The sequence below is a fragment of the Protomyctophum parallelum genome, assembly GCF_964188405.1.
Source record: "Protomyctophum parallelum genome assembly, chromosome: 16".
Lineage (NCBI taxonomy): Eukaryota > Metazoa > Chordata > Actinopteri > Myctophiformes > Myctophidae > Protomyctophum > Protomyctophum parallelum.
The window spans coordinates 7,260,912-7,279,623 of NC_139711.1; the positions used below are offsets into that span (position 1 = coordinate 7,260,912).

At 41.6% G+C, this 18,712-nt stretch overlaps 2 protein-coding genes across 2 annotated transcripts; one reads left to right on the top strand and one right to left on the bottom strand.

Annotated features, from left to right (window-relative positions):
• Positions 1 to 818: 818 nt before the first annotated feature.
• Positions 819 to 7,905, top strand: prss23 (serine protease 23). The gene is made up of 2 exons (XM_083785309.1): positions 819 to 1,130; positions 5,016 to 7,905. Exon 2 carries the CDS (start codon positions 5,033 to 5,035, stop codon positions 6,170 to 6,172), a length of 1,140 nt encoding a protein of 379 aa, XP_083641435.1. The 5' UTR covers positions 819 to 1,130; positions 5,016 to 5,032; the 3' UTR covers positions 6,173 to 7,905.
• A 733-nt stretch (positions 7,906 to 8,638) lies between these two features.
• cfl1 (cofilin 1) lies at positions 8,639 to 16,774 on the bottom strand. Its single transcript, XM_083786589.1, has 4 exons — positions 16,640 to 16,774; positions 11,814 to 12,124; positions 11,089 to 11,165; positions 8,639 to 9,657 (listed from the first exon to the last, which is right to left on the bottom strand). The coding sequence occupies exons 1-4, from the start codon at positions 16,640 to 16,642 to the stop codon at positions 9,539 to 9,541; spliced, it is 510 nt and encodes a 169-aa protein (XP_083642715.1). The 5' UTR covers positions 16,643 to 16,774; the 3' UTR covers positions 8,639 to 9,538.
• Between the last annotated feature and the right edge of the window lie 1,938 nt (positions 16,775 to 18,712).

Consider the following 18,712-nt stretch of genomic DNA (forward strand, 5'->3'; position numbering starts at 1 on the left):
TGTAACTTTCACACGCCGTTGGTTTAAAAAGGGTAGCCTATAGAATGATAACGCTTCAGTAAGTTACTTGGGAAAGGTTCACTTTGGAATCAGATCGTCCCATAATTCCTGCAGGAGCTTCGCTATGGGGTCAAAGATGACATGAAGAATGTGTAGTGGCCAAGGGTTCAGGTGTAGCTTTGGGCTGGGAGTCTAATGGTAATGGTGTTGTAAAACGTGCATTTCCTTGTCACAAGTTCAATTCAAAGTTGAACAACGCATGTTGTTCAACTTTGTTGCCTGAAATTGATTTTACTTTTTACTGTGTGCATGATGTGCAACAAATTGCAAATGATGATGACGATGATCATGTGTGTGTGTGTGTGTGTGTGTGTGTGTGTGTGTGTGTGTGTGAGGGTGTGTGTGTGTGTGTGTGTGTGTGTGTGTGTGTGTGTGTGTGTGTGTGTGTGTGTGTGTGTGTGTGTGTGTGTGTGTGTGTGTGTGTGTGTGTGTGTGTGTGTGTGTGAGTGTGTGTGTTTGACATAAAATCTATCTGAAAAGGACAGTTAATAGAGAGACTGGAAAGTCGGGAGAGTGAGGAAATCATCACATGAAGCAAATAAAAGTGTTTTTCTTTGGTCCATGATATCATAGGCTATGCCCCACCACACACATTTAGAAAGCGTTTTGGTTATTATACAGTAGCCAGTAGCCTACATGCACCCCACCTACCTTCTACTGGCACCAGGGTGACAATTAAAACTGTCCCATATTTCCAGTGGTGCGCATAGGCGGGGCAGGAGGACCATGAAGGAAGGAGGGATCGAGCAGCTGCACAAATTCTTCTCACAGACATTTATTTGAGCGAGCCGGTTTTCGGAGGAGGTTTCAAAACTGGACCGAGTAATTCATAAGGCGCACGCAGCACGCTGGTCATATACAAAATCGTGGCATTTTGTAGGCTATAATTTGCGCACGTTATAAGGATACGCGTTCCGCCGGACAAGTCCATAAACTACACTGCAGGATTGTCTGTCACAAATAGCCTATAACATGAAGAGCTGGAATATTACAATGAACAGAACTTTTGATGGAGAGAGAAACGTGACTGGGATGTAGCCTAATTACGGATTTTAATCGCAGTTTAGGAGGTAACGTTAACTTTGTAGCCTACCTGTGTCTGTTATCATAATGGAATAGATATCTTAGATGCATATTTTCATTATTTCGTTATTTGTGTCATGCAATTTATAAGCACATTTCACATTCCATCTGTATTTTAAAAAGAAATCCCCCCGTGCCCCCATTTGACCAGTAGCACTGTTATCTTTAGCCTCTACAATAGACAGGAATAAGTCAACAGAGTTTGTTGTCTTTGGGGTCCAATAACAGCACTCAGAGATACAACAGTGTAACTTTCACACGCCGTTGGTTTAAAAAGGGTAGCCTATAGAATGATAACGCTTCAGTAAGTTACTTGGGAAAGGTTCACTTTGGAATCAGATCGTCCCATAATTCCTGCAGGAGCTTCGCTATGGGGTCAAAGATGACATGAAGAATGTGTAGTGGCCAAGGGTTCAGGTGTAGCTTTGGGCTGGGAGTCTAATGGTAATGGTGTTGTAAAACGTGCATTTCCTTGTCACAAGTTCAATTCAAAGTTGAACAACGCATGTTGTTCAACTTTGTTGCCTGAAATTGATTTTACTTTTTACTGTGTGCATGATGTGCAACAAATTGCAAATGATGATGACGATGATCATGTGTGTGTGTGTGTGTGTGTGTGTGTGTGTGTGTGTGTGTGTGTGTGTGTGTGTGTGTGTGTGTGTGTGACATGTTTATAAAATGTATAGCCTAAACATTAGTTTACAAAAGTTAAGGTTTTGGCATACAAGGCTATACTGATGGTCTTTAAATGCCTGACTAACCTGGCCCTTTCAAAATGCAATCAGCTAGTGTGCAGTCATAGTACCTACACCAACCCCAAAGCAATATGCCCTATTGCCCTCCATTAACATACATCAACTTTAGCTGATGTCAATATGGGATTTTTCTTGTATCATTTTCCTATGGAATTCAATAGGAGGAGCCTGCATAGTTTTCCAAGGGTTGTGGTGTTTTTTTGGCTAGGGACCTGCTGTGTCAGCTCAGAGTCAAATGATGTAGGTCGACCCCACGCTGAAACACGTATTGTGTGTGTGTGTGTGTGTGTGTGTGTGTGTGTGTGTGTGTGTTTTATTGATTGATTTATTGATTGATTGAAGTATTTAACAGTTTGCAGAATTACAGTACATTTCAAGCACAACTCGAGTTGTGCTTGAATACGTGTGTGTGTGGGCGTGTGTGTGTTTTATTGATTGATTAAAGTATTTATTAACAGTTTGCAGAATTACAGTACATGTCAAGCACAACTCAATACGTGTGTGTGTGTGTGTGTGTGTGTTTATAAAATGTATAGCCTAAACATTAGTTTACAAAAGTTAAGGTTTTGGCATACAAGGCTACACTGATGGTCTTTAAATGCCTGACTAACCTGGCCCTTTCAAAATGCAATCAGCTAGTGTGCAGTCGTAGTACACCAACCCCAAAGCAATATGCCCTATTGCCCTCCATTAACATACATCAACTTGGGCCCAGGCCGTAGCGTAACGGTCTGGGCACCGGACTGGTGATCCAGTCGCGGTGTGCCGCGGGTTCGACTCCCGGACCCGACACGGCCCTTACTGCATGTCATCCCCCATCTCTCTCCCGTTTCCTGTCAGCCTACTGTCTGTCCCTTCAAAAATCAATAAAAGGCGTAAGCCGCAAAAAAATATCTTAAAAAAAAAAAAAAACATACATCAACTTTAGCTGATGTCAATATGGGATTTTTCTTGTATCATTTTCCTATGGAATTCAATAGGAGGAGCCTGCATAGTTTTCCAAGGGTTGTGGTGTTTTTTTGGCTAGGGACCTGCTGTGTCAGCTCAGAGTCAAATGATGTAGGTCGACCCCACGCTGAAACACGTATTGTGTGTGTGTGTGTGTGTGTGTTTTATTGATTGATTGATTTATTGATTGATTGAAGTATTTAACAGTTTGCAGAATTACAGTACATTTCAAGCACAACTCGAGTTGAGCTTGAATACGTGTGTGTGTGGGCGTGTGTGTGTTTTATTGATTGATTAAAGTATTTATTAACAGTTTGCAGAATTACAGTACATGTCAAGCACAACTCAATACGTGTGTGTGTGTGTGTGTGTGTGTGTGTGTGTGTGTGTGTGTGTGTGTGTGTGTGTGTGTGTGTGTGTGTGTGTGTGTGTGTGTGAGAGAGAGAGAGAGAGAGAGAGAGAGAGAGAGAGAGAGAGAGAGAGAGAGAGAGAGAGAGAGAGAGAGAGAGAGAGAGAGAGAGAGAGAGAGAGAGAGAGAGAGAGAGAGAGAGAGATTGTGATGCTACATCTACTTTGTCACTCAGAGTATCTCAAAGGAAGACAGAGATTCCAGGGGCCCACAAAGGTCCTGTGGTTTATACTGATATTTTTCCTGCAATAATGAGGATGCAATATGATATGTTGTCTTGTGATCTCTAGAACTCCAAGCTGCTGCCCTGACGGAAGAAATGACGTTGGGTTCATGAACTTGACAGTTGTTATGTTGTGGTTATTGGACAAAATTACAGCGTAATTACCAGCTAATACATTTCTACCAATGCTTCTGATCAGCTGAAATTGCTGTAGCAGGCTGCAGAATGCTGTTTCTCTGCTGCTGTTTCTCTGTTCAATGTTGAATGCCCTGACGTTTCCATGATTAAGATTCAAAGGCCAAGACACAATGGTAACAATATGAAGTCAAGTCCCAATATTCAAGGACAGGCTTTGCTAGCTAGCTTGTTTACAGCAATGTTTATGTTTATACGGATGTTTTTACGGACCTGCATAATATTGTAACAGAGCCTTTCAAACGATCAATAGAGCTTTTACTTTGCACGAAACAAAGGAACAGGATGTTTTTTGTGCCATTTGCCATGACAAACACTCATTCATTTTACAGAGGCCCTCTAGAGTGATTCTATCTCTTTATGGTTTGATAGACAGATAGAGGATAGTACAGGTATATAATGTAGTTGTGTGGACAGGCCCCACCCTGCACCTTTTGTATATGCGTCTCCATTCGGCTGCCATGCCTAAACTTGTCTCTTTTCACTTTCAGACACCTGCTCTCTTCGTTCCATGAGTGCCTGAGGGTCCATAGTCTCAGGAGGGATCAAGTATCCCTTTGTCCTGGCTAATGGACCTACAGTTCACATGCACCGCGGAGTAGTTAATGTTTTACGGAAAATAACTGCTTGTCCCCAAACTATATATGCATTCAATTTGACAGCTTTAACTTTATTTCTCAACAATTCCTTCAGCCACCGTCCGCTGTTATAAAGAAATTCAAGCATCTTGTGAATAATCTGAAGTAGTACAATAAGTAGTAAACTCAAACTTCTTGGTCATGCTGTATTATATTTATATATGCTATTTTGTAATTGTTATTACCGTAAATTCATTAACATGACCATTATAGCCAACCCTCTCGGGTTTTGTCCGTTCAGCCCTTAGCTAACAAAAGATGCCTGTGAACTGATAAAACAGACAGAGAAATGCATGTTGTTGACTGTGGCATTGAAATCCGATTTCCTGAATAATCCATAATACCGGAACAGGAGGTGCCTTGTTAATAGATGATGTTTACGTCCTACATTACAGCATTGGCTTGTTTGTGTAAGCTGATCTCATTGGCCTATAGGCACTAAGATTTCCAATCCTTCTGTCAATGTGAGAGTCCAGATTTCATGCTGATTATATAGTTTGTGTGTTAGCAAGATCACTCAACTACTTGCCAATGAGCTCCATAGTTTCAAATAGCTTCCCGTTTTCCTTGTTTCCACATTGCTTGTTTTTGGAAGGACTTTATGACATTCCTGGAAAACATCACAAGCTATTTGCTCTTGTGTAGTTCTTTAATCTCTCTCTCTCTCACTCTCTCTCTCTCTCTCTCTCTGTCTCTCGTTTCAGTATTTTCCATCACCAACATGACACCACATCACAACTCCCTCCTGGTTCATCTCTCCACCACGCTCCTGGTGCTTCAGTTCTTCCTGCCCCTCTCTCTGTCGTCGCTTCCAACAACTCATCACCACCTCGCTGCACATTTGCCCTCGCTGACGCCTCACGCCCCCCAACGTCTCACCCGCTCCCAGTTCAGCGCGCACACTCAGCTGGACTTCACCACGCACTGTAACTCCAGCTGCTTCCACCGAGGAGAACAACTCAAGGATAAACTGTCCTTTGAGACCCTGTATGCCGACGGCTCTCGAACCCTCACCACCGTGGACGTGGAGAGCGAAGAGGAGGACGCCGCCTTCGTCTCTCACACCCCACCGCCACAGAGGAGAGTGCCAAGAGTCACCTTTAGACGCAAACGTGTTAAAAGGCAGATCTACGGGGCTGATGGACGCTTTAACATCCGCGGGGACCATTTCCTGTTGGACTATCCTTTCTCCACAGCGGTGCGGATCTCCACCGGCTGCACTGGGGTTCTGGTGTCTCAGCGACATGTCCTCACAGCCGCCCACTGCGTACACGACGGGAAGGATTATGTCAAGGGGGCACGAAAGCTCCGGGTGGGGTTCCTTAGCCCTCCTTCCATCAATGGCACCTCCTCTTGGAAGCCTCTGGTACGCTGGGTTCGAGTCAAACGTACCCGAGTGCCAAAAGGCTGGATTCAGGGCCCCCAGGAGGTCAGCATGGACTTTGATTATGCGCTGCTGGAGTTACGCTGGCCTCATCGCAGGCCCTTCATGCGCCTGGCCGTGACCCCGTCCTCCGAGGACCTGGCCGGAAAGCGCATCCACTTCTCTGGATTCGACAGTGACAGGCCCGGGGAGCTGGTGTACCGGTTCTGCCCCGTGGAGGACGAGTCCAACGATCTCATCTATCAGCACTGTGACGCCAGGCCCGGGGCCAGCGGCTCGGGGGTTTACGGGCGAGTGTGGGACAAATCTCTGGAGCGATGGGAGAGGAAGGTCATCGGGGTCTTCTCTGGACATCAGTGGTTGGAAATAAACGGAGAGAACCGGGATTACAACGTGGCTGTACGCTTCACGCCGCTGAAGTTTGCTCAGATCTGTTATTGGTTGCATGGGAATCAAGAAGAATGCAGTTTAAACTGAGATAGACAGGCACAGGACTGTGGTTGAGTCGGATCAAACAAGGACGGATGTTTAAATGTTGGATGAAGGGTAAAAGAAAGCACATAATGGTTCACAAAAAATGGGGGTAAAGTGCCTTATTGCTGCTAGTAAAACAGGTGAGACAGAATTTAATCCAATTCAAATATGAAGGTGCATAAGAAATCACACCTTCTATATTCCACCCTGAAAATTCAGGAATGTTCCTTCGTAGTCCAATTCCCTCATTGAGTCATTTCACTCCTGTCTACAATTTGCTTCTGGAGACCTTTGGCTTCATAAAACATGTCTGCCAGTGATATCATCATCACAGCAGCTTTTAATGCACTTTTCCTCTCAGTTGGATTCATAACGTTGTCAGTATTTCCACCTTTTAAAAGCAAGCCACTTTTAACAAGAGAGGAAAGAATAACACTGACACTGTGTGTGTGTGTGTGTGTGTGTGTGTGTGTGTGTGTGTGTGTGTGTGTGTGTGTGTGTGTGTGTGTGTGTGTGTGCGCGCGCGCGCGCGCGCGCGCTAGTGTGCGTATAAAGACACGTGTGTGTCTGTATGTGTGTGTAGTGGCAGGCAGCACATCCAGAAGTGAAAGGTTTTAAATAGCAGATATACTAACTCACATTGCATCATGACCAGCTGGCACATTGTGAGATTAGAATTATGCTCTATTCACTCTTTTTTAAATGTATTTAAAAATTTGATAAAATGTTTGCTTAAAATGACGTGCCCAAAATATGGATGCCAGTTTGACAGAAGAACTAAATCTAATGAATACCATCTCACACTGGCTGTATGAACAGTAGAGTTTTCATTCAACAGTTGATACCATTTGGTACCAATCTTTAAATCATGTTCACTCCTTCTGTTGTTTGCTTTTATTCACTTCCTGCATTACATTGTACAAACAGTACAAATGTCAAGACTGAGCCATGGGGAAGGACAGGCCTCAACAAATAATGCTGAAATTGCTGAAGTTTCTCCCGAGAAGCTGCACAATGACACCGACATAGATGCTTATTTAATACAGCTCCATCTAAAAAAAATAGAATATTGTGTAAAAGTTCATTTTCTTCCGTAATATGAAAGTGAAACTTTCATATATTCCCAATTCATTGTGCATAAAGTGAAGTATTTATTCCATAACACCTCAACAGTGACAAAGGCTGATCACCTCCATGCCACGCCCCATTGATGAAATAATGTTCAAAAGTAGCCCAGACCAAGTATTGACTGCATACATTAATATACTTTTCAGTTGGTCAACATTTCTCGTTGTTTTTTTTGTTTTAGTGGTCTGTGGTCTCGTACAATATTCTAATATTTTGAGATAGGATTTTTAGATTTTCATGAGCTGTAGACCATAATCATCAAGAAAGGAAAAATAAAACAAAAAAGGTTTTAAATACTTGAATTGAATATATGACATTTTCACTTTTTGAATTATATTAGGGAAAAAATGAACTTTTACACAATATTCATTTTTTTTTTATGGAGCTGTACAGTTCCACAAACATAACATTTTGAGGTCTCAAAGCACATCAGAAAATTAGACTGCTGAATGAACAAATCAATGAAATTGTGAATGCCACTGAAATGTTTTGCTCTAAAGTTGCTGCATAGGACACACATTGCTCAGTGTGGGTTGTATGGTCGATCAGAATGTTAATTTTATTTGAGAAAAAAAATGCTTACAGATATATTTTAATAAACAGATTTCTAACAATGCTGTCATGTTTTTTGTACCAAGGATTGGAGTGGAGCTGGGCTGGGGCGCCCTCTTGTGGTCTTATTAGGTAGAGCACCTGCACTAGGGTCTTTAGCTGGTATTTAATTGTATGTAAAGGAAAGGTACTGTTTACCCAGGGTAACTGGACTAAGCTCAATAACTTGTTTACAGCCAGGCCCTGCTCATAGAACATTTCATGGTAAGGGTTCAATGCCTTGTCCAAGGGCACTTGAGCGGTTGTAATTTTAACGTGCCGGTCCGGGGACACGAACTTGCGACCTTCCGATATCAAGACCGCTCCGCAAACCGTTCGGCCACCGCTGCCCCTAAACTGTAACTTGATGGGTATGGAACTTAAAGATTACAGGTGACTGAGGTAACTAACAGACACCAAGGTTCATGCTAGCTTTCGTCAACAAGAGGGTATGCGCATTCTGTAATGCCTACAAGCCAACCAAAAACCGAGCTAACAAATTTAATTTAACACATTTTAATTCCAATAATTACACCTGACAAAAGCAGGCTCTTATGAGAGCAGAAGTTTGTTCTACCATGAGTGTGAGAGAATCCCAGGAGATAAAGGTTCAGCTTGGAAGGCGTTCCCATTACACTTACAGGATAACTCACTGGAACACAAGCTATGAATTAATGCTTTATTTTTTTTATGTGGGTTTGGATACAAAGCAGAATAATTGGTGGAAAAACATCAAGTCAGACCAAGTCAGTAGTTTAGTGCCTTTTATTAGAGATAAGGAGACGATACAAAACATCCACCATTCAAGAATCAGTCTAAATACTGAACACAGGCTTCAAATCCATCATCGCTCCTCATCTGAACCCTTCAAGAACACGATCTAGACTTCTAACCCACCGGATCCTTGTTTGAACAAGTAACGAGGAATGTGATCTTTAGAACATCAATGCCATTGTCGTTTTTCTTCATTTTTCATTGAGAACAGGAAATAAAAATGGAATTCAGTAAAGTTTTGGAATTTGCATGTTCAAAACAGAAACAAAACAAAAAACCAAACAAAAATTAAATGATCTTCATTTCAACCGTGTTTCCCAACCAGAGAAGCTTTTGATAACATCTTGTGCAATTAAGTAACTTGGTTTGAACTAACACCTAGTCTCAACTACACACTTAAAAAAAAACTTTAACTCGAAGTTTGGCAAAAAAAAAGGTAGTTGGAACAATTATATATATATATATATATTTTGAGGATTCAATATGTTGTAATCCTATCAGTTGTTGCCTGTCCCTTTCTCTGCAATCATTCAAATGGAACCCAAGAGAACAAAACCCTGTCCTTCATACATTTACATTAAGTGTTTTTAGTTTTTAAAGTCTTCGTTCTTCATCATCGGTTGTATTTATTTTGTTTTCCTTTGTGTTTTGTTCATCTTCATGTGTGTGAACTGGAATGACAGTCTGCAGTTGTGGAATTTTGATACTGTCACTTTACCCACACCCACCCTCCCTCCCACCCACGATATCCCTCCCCCAGAAGTGCCACAAATGATCCCGGTTCTGCCTCTGCCCTTCCCTCCACACCAAATTGGAATGAACGGCTGAACCCATCAGATGTGTCTGGTAGGCCTCGATTGAAGCCTGGGGCTTGATTTATAGATTAAGAGGGGTTCCTTCCAGAGAGATTACCGATGCACCACCAAGCTTTTCAGCGAGAGTACGCCGATCTTTGATGTCTTCCAAACCGTTCACCTGCCACTCATGTTTGATACCTAAGAATAAATAGGGAAAAAAAGAAAAGCATTTTTTTAATTGCTCAAAAAACTAATGTTCATTTCTATTTCTCCAGCCACACCTCTATTTCTATTGTATAATTTGGTATTATATAGCTTGCTTCCAGTTCACAAAAGTCTTGCCATTGTTGTCCCAATCTTTGTGTAATTGACGTTTGTCTTTCTCTGTGGTGGCATCACAAATTTACTCTACAAGATATTATAAAGTGAATCAATCCATTTGATCCAATTGAAACTTGAAATAGTCGAGGTGCCAATAATGAGCAATAGGACATAATGTCTACTGATCGTCCATTGCTGCAATTTTGCTGATACCTGAGACAAAACCGCTAGCAACCTGATCAGTATAAATAAACCTTGTAGTTCATGTGTCTGGCTGGTGAGCGATCTTGTTCACGTCTGTGAAGACGTGAATGCATGAGACGCTGAGGAAAGCAACTCCCTTCAGCTTGAATCAAGGACTGCTTTAGTGTTTCTGTGACTGATGAGGTTCTGTCTGTCACAGTGCATTTTTGTGTCATTCAGTTTGAGAGGAATTTGATCATGTGAACTTTAGTCATGTGGGCTTGTTATGGCTTGATTTACAGTAGGAAGGAATACAAAGCATGTTAAAGTAGGACAAATACTATGGTTATTGTCCCTTCTTTAAAAAGTAGTTCACCCAAAAAAATTACTTAAATTCTATCAATTACGCAAGCCATAAACCTTTGAATTCATGGAGATTGTGCCATTTCTGAGACAATAATTTGATGACCGGGTCATCGGTCTATTGGACACTGAAAAGGAGACTCAGACGGTCATCAAATTATTGGTTTAGGAATGCGACAGAAACAAAAACAATCTCCATGAATAAGGCTTCATTGGGTGTGTATGAAAATAAGTCATTTTTTGGGTGAACTACTCCTTTGAGGACTATTTTTAAAGGCACTATCTGCATTTTATTAGTGTAGCCCACTATGTGGCCCATCTAATTTGGTTATGTCATTTTATCCTTGTCCTCTCATTTCTAGTTAGAGATCAGCATTCCATTACTGACGCCATCTGAACTAGAGCTGGTTACATCAAGCCTATTTCTGGGTGCAGGCTAAGCCTTACGAGATCTCCAAGCTCATGATGCAATGAGCTGTGAGCTTGTAGATCTGCCATTTGCCATGTTTGAAAGTAAAGAAATAAACATTTTGAACATTTCTGCTCTGATGTGCCCAAAATAGGGGCGCCAGGGTAAAAGTGGTACTCCACCGCAGTGTTGCTTGCCGAAAAGAACAGATTTCCATGCTAAACAATGACGTGACACATCGTTAGCTTGAAGCTAGACACAAAATCAATCACCCATTACAAATTGATTGATCTAATAACACATTAACTGGCAAACATAATTCTAAACTAGAATACAACCAATTGATATCTCACCTGTGAATTTCTTCTTAATGGCGTCTTTTGAGCTGGCGTAAATCATCTTACTTTTCAGGGGTGCACTGTCTGGAGCCCTGTGTGGAATGAAGACAATTAAACCAATTTATCTATGTTCAAAATGTTTCTGGCCAAGAAGGAAATACTTTACCAGTTGCTTTATAATATATGGACTGAAATTTGCATCAAGAGAAAGTAGAGTTGAAGTCATGTTTTTAGGTGGGGAAAGAGGAAGCTGTGGCAAGGTGAAATATTCAGCCTGGCCCTACAGATGGCACTACACTTTATGTTTTCAGTTTTATTATATTATTGGCAATGAATCATGAATTAGGCATTTGTACCATGTTTAACATAGCTCAACAAATATTGACTTTTCATTAGGGCAGGATCATAGTGTCAGCTTAGCGTCAACTTCCCCTCTATTGGGAAAACTTTGACTGGGTGTCTACCAAAAGTAAACTAGCTTGTAGTTTTCTTTCAGTCACCCACAAGACAACATGGCAAAGTGGCACATCTGAAGCCTTGGCTAAGTTGGCTTGTGTTGGCTACAAAACATCCGACACAGAGGTGTGATTGTACCCTTAGTCTTTAATTTACACCAACACTCAGGATATTGCCGTTATCCTACTGGTCCGTTTCTAGATCTGCCACCACTGTGAAGCATTTCGTTTTGTATATTGCAACCGGACTAACTGGACTGTTGATGGGTCTGTCTGGGTACTCACCAGAAGATGAAGACCAGGTCTTCCTTCTTTGTCTCCTTTGTTTCGTAGGTGGCATCATACAGAGCGTAGCGGCAGTCATCTGCAGGCAGCATCTTTACAAAGTGTTGGTAGGGGTCCTGGATGGTGGTTCCTAGGTCTCCCAGCAGGATCTCTTTGCCGTCTTCAAGGACTATGTTCTGGTTGTCCTTGCTCAGGCAGAACATCACAGCCTTCTTCCTCCTCTTCTTCTCTTCCTCGTTGGCCTGAGCTTTACGCACTTTCATGTCGTTGAAAACTGCAACCACTTCATCTGTCACTTTGATTCCGGAGGCCTGCACACAAAAGGCTCTGTTAGATTCATCTTCAAGTACATTTCCAATTTGACAAAGCATACTTTTGCTGCAAGATGTTTTGAGAATTATGACATACTGTGTCAACACAAATGCATTTGCCATTTCAAGTCAATACCCTGCTGTCTTACATTACATTGTTGGCCATTCTTTTAAATATATATATTTAAAGCTGAACACAACCTAAGCCAGTCCTAGCATTCATAAGTTTTCAATTACATCCTATGAAAACCATAAAAAAGAGATCTCAAACTCTCAGGGAATAACAGTTATAAGTTGAGCTATGTTTGAAATACTCTATTGTCCATTAAATTATTTAACTAAATTTCACCCATGCATGTTGATACTTAAATACAAGTAGCCTGGTCTGAGGAGAGAGAGAAATTGGCTAATGGCTATCATGTTAAGTTTGCTAGGAGTTGAGCTTAAAGGAAGTTTAAGGAACAGAAAACATTGACACCAGAGAAACTGGAGAATGACCCAAGAGGGCTACATGTGACTTATCACCCCGAGCACAACACTCCTTAAAAGAGCAGCTGATAAAGAGAACCGATATTTAAGGTGTGGTCCCTTGTTACAAACGGTGGTAGTGAAGAAGACTGAAGAAATAAATTATATACTGGTCAACCTTCACAACAATGGCTAAAACAAAGTCACCATCTGGGCTTCAATGAGTACTATTCCACTTGCTATAAACAAGTTCTAGTTATTGAAACTTTAGAGGAAGTGAAGAATTAAGATATAGTCCCATTGTAGCCGGACAGGTGCTTATCAGTGACAAAGTTCAAAATCCACAATCGGGACTGGAAGAGCACTAAGGTGTGGTACAACAGGTGTGTTTCATACATATCTGAATAGTCTTAGACCATGAGCAATAACCTTAAGTTGCCATTACATAAGACATGTTGCTGGGCTGTTTACAGCCTCATGACATGACACGGTTTCACCATGTAGCTTGATGGCAGGAAGGGCTGTGTAGGAGCAAAGGGGTGGAAACAGGAATTAAGGGGGTTAGACTGCAAGGCTCTGCCACAGACAATGGGTCTTCTGTTGGAATACAAACAAGTGACATCCCTGAGTCACAGCTGCCCCATAAACTCAACTCAGGTCTTCTGATTTTGTTTAGGCCAGTGCACCACCGGAATCACATCAGTGTCAGGAAGACACGGTAGAGGATGTTAACCATAACCACACCTGCAAATAGGTTGACCCCGGCCAAGGAAAAGTGTTTTTGCGTTTTAAAATTCCACGGCAATATCCCTAAATAATATCCTAACACAAAATACTTGCTCGTCATCCAGTGACATGCAAGCAATAGGTGACCCACATTTAGAGGGAATTGTGCAGAAGAGGGTGTAGTAGGTTTGCTCTGCTACTTGGTTTATTGGTGAGAACAGGCAAAAGAACAATCTTAAAATACGGTATAGATTTCTGACAAGATGCATACAAATTAAACTGCAGACATCAAGTTCACATGATCTGGGTCTGGGAGATACCCAATTCTTCTGACTGTCATTGTCAAAAAAAGAAAAGTGCAGATTACAATAGAATTGCAAGCTTATTTAACTTTTCCCCTCCTTTTCAGATAGACCCAAGGGCCCGTGCTGATTACTACCTGCTTTTGGTCAGTCCATTCAGAGAAAAGAAGAACACTCACATCCCCACAGACAGCCTCCTCCTCTTCCTGTCATAAAACACCAAGCGGTGTTTCAAGTCTGGGTTCAAGTTACTTAATTTTAATAGAAACCCAAGTTACTTGACCATCAATCAAATAACCCAACAGTACGTTTCTTTACCTTGACCAACTAAATAGAACTAGTGGACAATATTGCTACATCAGCATAAAATAAAATATCTAGAAGAGTTGTTGAAAATGTACCTGTCCGTTTAGACAAGTTGACAGTGACACCACACCAGGCAGCCCAAGCCATAAATAATATAGTTTTAAAATATTACTTTCAAATGTTTATTTGTTGACCCTCAACATTAGGGAATGTTTAGAAACTCAGATTTAGATAGCACAAATTAAATACTAGGAAGAGAATTAAGATTGATAAATTAAATCTAGATATGCACCGAATGGGAAAGTCTTGGCTAAAACCGAATATAGGAAACAGTGGGCTGAAAACAGAATAGCTGAATATGATTATTATAATTTATACATTTGACCAGTTTTTGTACCATTGCCGTCATACCCTTGTTGTGTAGAGCTACATGATAATGGCAAATACATGATTACATTTTCATCACAACAAAACAGTAGGTTACGAATTAAAGGTACCCCGATTCATTGACTATTCGGTTTCGCTATAAAAAATAACTGAACCGAATATGCATTTTGGCCACTATTCGGTAGAATATTCGGTGCATGATTGCATCCCTTAAATCTAAATAAATTATGTGAGTGGTCTCAAGTCAATGTAATATAATGGGCCATGAATTATTTGAATAACTAGATGTAGAGTACTAACTAAGAGTATACTAATTATTGTCTCACAAATGTTTGCAACATTCGACTCGACGATGGGGTGGAAAAAAAGAGAAGTTAGCTAGCTATTCATTGGAGCTGATTTCTCTAAATCCACAGTCTGTTTCAAGTCATCCGGTGGACAAATTAGATGCGTAGCTCCAATCAGGAAGAACAAGAAGAGGCCCGTTTAGCATCTGCTGGCTAACCGGCATACAGCTAAAGTTATAACCTTACATAACGGTGACATCCTCTCGAAAATATTCCTCGCACCCCTCCTAACCCAAATAAATAAATAAATGAAAACAGAGCGTGCGTGATACAGGCACCGGCTGAGAATTTAAACAGATTCAAAATAATAAAATGGCATTAATAACAACAACGACCAAGACAAAAAAATGGTCTTTGCACCAAATTCAGGGTGGGGCCATTGAATGCAGCAAGCGGCAGCACATGTGCGCTAGCTTCGCTGCTATATAAGGCAAAACCCTGCTCTGAAACTATTCAAGTCTGTCAATTTCACCCATTCTTTTGTTTCTCTGCGGTTTTAACCCCTCGAGTTCTGCATCGAGTCCTAGCTGTTCGTAGTCTAAACTAGCTGTAGCTAGCAGCAGCGCACACAGGGAGGAGGGTTGAACTGGAACGATGTTAGCCGAGTACAAACAAAGAACAAGGAAATCACAGCAGCTAACGTCAGCCATACTGCCTGTCATTATGTATGTAGTATGTGTCAAACCTCCCATAGCCAGGAAGAATGGGCCGCGCGGCACGCTGTTGATTGGCTCGTCGGTTGTCAGAACAACAGACAATTGTATTTGTGTCTAATATAATTATTCTGATGCGACAGGTCTGTTTAGACTAGACAGTCTAGTTATGTATGGATTTCTGGAATCTCTTCAAAAAGGTAGCCATTAAATTGTTTTGTCCATAATACAGTTACTGTGGTGTTAAAATTGATTAGCACTATTGTTCCACTTAGTTATATTCAATTCACGTGTCTTTATTCTAGGAGCCTCCTAGAATAAAGACAGTAGGCGGCCCATATTGTAATTATACATACATTTCAGACTTTGTTTTTATTTCACACTTGCTTTGGCAATATAAAATGTAATGCGTTGTTTTGTCCATCCATGCCAAAAAAAGCCCCGCTCGTATTGAATACATTTACTCGCGTTTGGACAAAATTGTATCCGCTGACAACCCAACCAACCAATCACAGCGCGCCCGTCCCTTACGGGCTATGGGAGGTACAGCTCTACCATTTTATGCCTCCTCCCGTCTCCGCTAGCAGCGGCACCGCTAACCTAACAATACAGTTAGCTGCACACACAATGTAGCCCGGGGCTACGACGATGCACCTGCCGTCACACCGCTACTCCAGCCCGGCGTCTCCAGCCGACACACCGCCGGCAAAAAGCAAACTGAACATGAATGTTTCATGTATTGATTTTATTTGACATTATTAAGGGCTCACTTTAACGACACAGACGAGGCCCCTTTTTGTCGAGAGGAGAGGAAGGAAATGGCGCCAGTTGTTTTGGGCCCGTTAGTCATTTCTCTGCATCTTTGAACCTTTACGGACTGTTTACCAAAGGGTCGATAAAGAAACCAGCTCTCTTCTTAAATAAAATATTCAAGCTTAATATATAATGGCTCGTCTAAGCCTCCCCCAAAAATGCTAACCGGCTAGCAGCCAGTTCATTGAGTTCAAGGCAATGAATAGAGACTTTGAGCTTCTCTTGACAAATGATGCAAGTTCTACAAAAAAATGTCCCTCCGAACTGTTAAAATAAAAAAAATGGAAAAATACCATTTTCAATGTCAACGACATTTATGTCGACTCACGAAGCACAGTGGCACCGACTTGGCCATTTTGAGGAGAACCAGATTCACCTCTATTCTTTATTAAAACCATCAGTCCAAAAACATTATAGAGGACTCCAACTGTCCAACCTCTGAATCTACAGTGAAGTGCAACAACAAGAACCATTGTAAATGCTAATAACGGTGGAATCTAGTGTCAAACGTACCATATTGCTGTTGCTGTGTATTGGTGGTCGTCTCTGGGTGGAAATTGAATGAGGCTGTGATGATGAACCAGCGGTCTCGCGGTGGATACATCACGTGGGCGCGCCTCTCTGCGTGCCGTCGCGCCCGACGTGCACGTCGTACGGGTACGAGCATGAAATCTGCAAGGCGCGCCGCCGCGTATACTACTGGGTCGCCCGATTAGTCACTTCAGTTCACACTTCTTCTTCTGCTTTTTTGCATTCATTTATTGCATCATGTCCCCTTTATTTATTTATATAATATATGATAGATATATAATATTGGGGTTTACTTCATGTGTGTGCACATTTACATTCATTTTATTGTGTAATTCATTTGTTTTGAGACGTGCGGTGCGGTGTACACACACACACACACACACACGTCGTTGCGATATTTATATGTAGGTCAATTTGACCCCTTGAGTGTAACTAGCTATAGCCTACATGCCACAATGGAAATAAGCTTTATTATTAGTTTTGCTGTATCTTTTTCAACCTTATTATAGGCTATATGTATCAACAATTAAAATCATTATCATCAGATTGTGGAAATTGTTCTTTGTGGTAAATTCAACTAATCTGTTATGACGGACAATGTCGGCGTAGAAAACAAACGCACCCAAATGGTCGCGTGCATGGAGGGAGAGCATCATGGGACAATGTGTTTTTATTACCATTTAATAATTAATAAAATTATCATACCTGCACGACCCTGTACCATCTATTTACCGACTTCGACTTACGAACGGAATTTATTCGAGAGACATTTTGTTCTCGAGCGAAATGTATCCATCAGTGTAGTACGAGTGCGTAACCAATTTGCACGCTGCAAAGTCTTAATTGAATAATATAGCAACTATTCGGATGAGCATTTTTCAAGTTGGGCTAAAATAAATATTCAACCAAATAAGTGTAGACCTTTTACAGTCTATGGTGTAGACCCGTGGCACGGTCTGCAAGTCAGAAGTTAGAACGTGATTGTAGCCTGTAACGGTCTAATCGTGAGCGGACCGTTACTTGTAAGTGCATACCGGTATTCAACATTTTTTTGGAGGGGGGGGGGCTGCTGTCGCCTATATTCATGTACGTCTTTTTTGACAGACATTCTGCAGGCAAGCGCAAAACCAGTTTTCATGATGGGGTTGAAATTCTCTGTCGTTCTTCCTCTCTAGCTCCCCCTCCCTCCTCTCTCCACTCCAACAACCACCTCTCTCTCAACCCCTCCCCTTCCCTCCCTTCCTCGGGGTTTGTTGAACTCGCTTCCAAATATGGAAGTGAATGGTAGCGGCGGACGTGAACGCGCCTCGCTTACAACAAGGCGGAACGCGACGCCGATCACCATATAAGGAAACAAGGGGACACGAATTTCTCTAAAGCAGATTTCACTACAAGAGACGCAGAGAGAATGAGCCAGCATCTATAGGCAGCGGGAGGGGAGGAAGGGTCAAGAACGTCACATCAAACAGGGATGGGCATACACCTACTGGTCTATTCATCCATGAATGGAGGATAAATAGATGGATGCCTCATTCTGCCGTTATTCATTGTGATTATTCTATTCCTATTAGGCTACAGTGGAGGGCTCCATGTTCCTCCTCTGCACCACACTGGTCTCGTGACAGGTGGAGTCACCTGTGTACCTCAATAAACCATCACCACAGTAGGCTATTATTCATGGTTTACTCACCGAGCTTTTGTTTATTCTTTACAAAACAGGATCAAATCAAGTCTGCTGCACTCCTGCAAAAGACAATTTCAATAAGCAGTAAACACATTACTTCATGCATCACTTTTACTTTACTGGAATGAGTTGTGGAAAGCACAAAAAGGAGGGAGTGTGCAATATTAAATGCTTTGAAAAACATGTCAAAGTTTCCTTCCATGGAAAGGAACAGAAATGGAAAGTGCTAAATCAAAGTAAGACAATGGATGTAACATTTCTCAAAGATGCAATTGTCTTTCATAGTGATAACTCATAGTCAAGTTACGCATTTGGGACTGCTCACGCCTCACACTCTGCTCTTCGTATGATTTTTGGATAACATATGTGAT

Bases quoted from the DNA above. Each gene is read 5' to 3' on its own strand.
- prss23 (XM_083785309.1), top strand. From the start codon at position 5,033: ATGACACCACATCACAACTCCCTCCTGGTTCATCTCTCCACCACGCTC.
- cfl1 (XM_083786589.1), bottom strand. The intron at 11,166-11,813 runs GTGAGTACCCAG...CATTCCACACAG, and splicing joins GACCTGGTCTTCATCTTCTG to GGCTCCAGACAGTGCACCCC. The intron at 9,658-11,088 runs GTGAGATATCAA...ATTTATTCTTAG, and splicing joins CATTAAGAAGAAATTCACAG to GTATCAAACATGAGTGGCAG.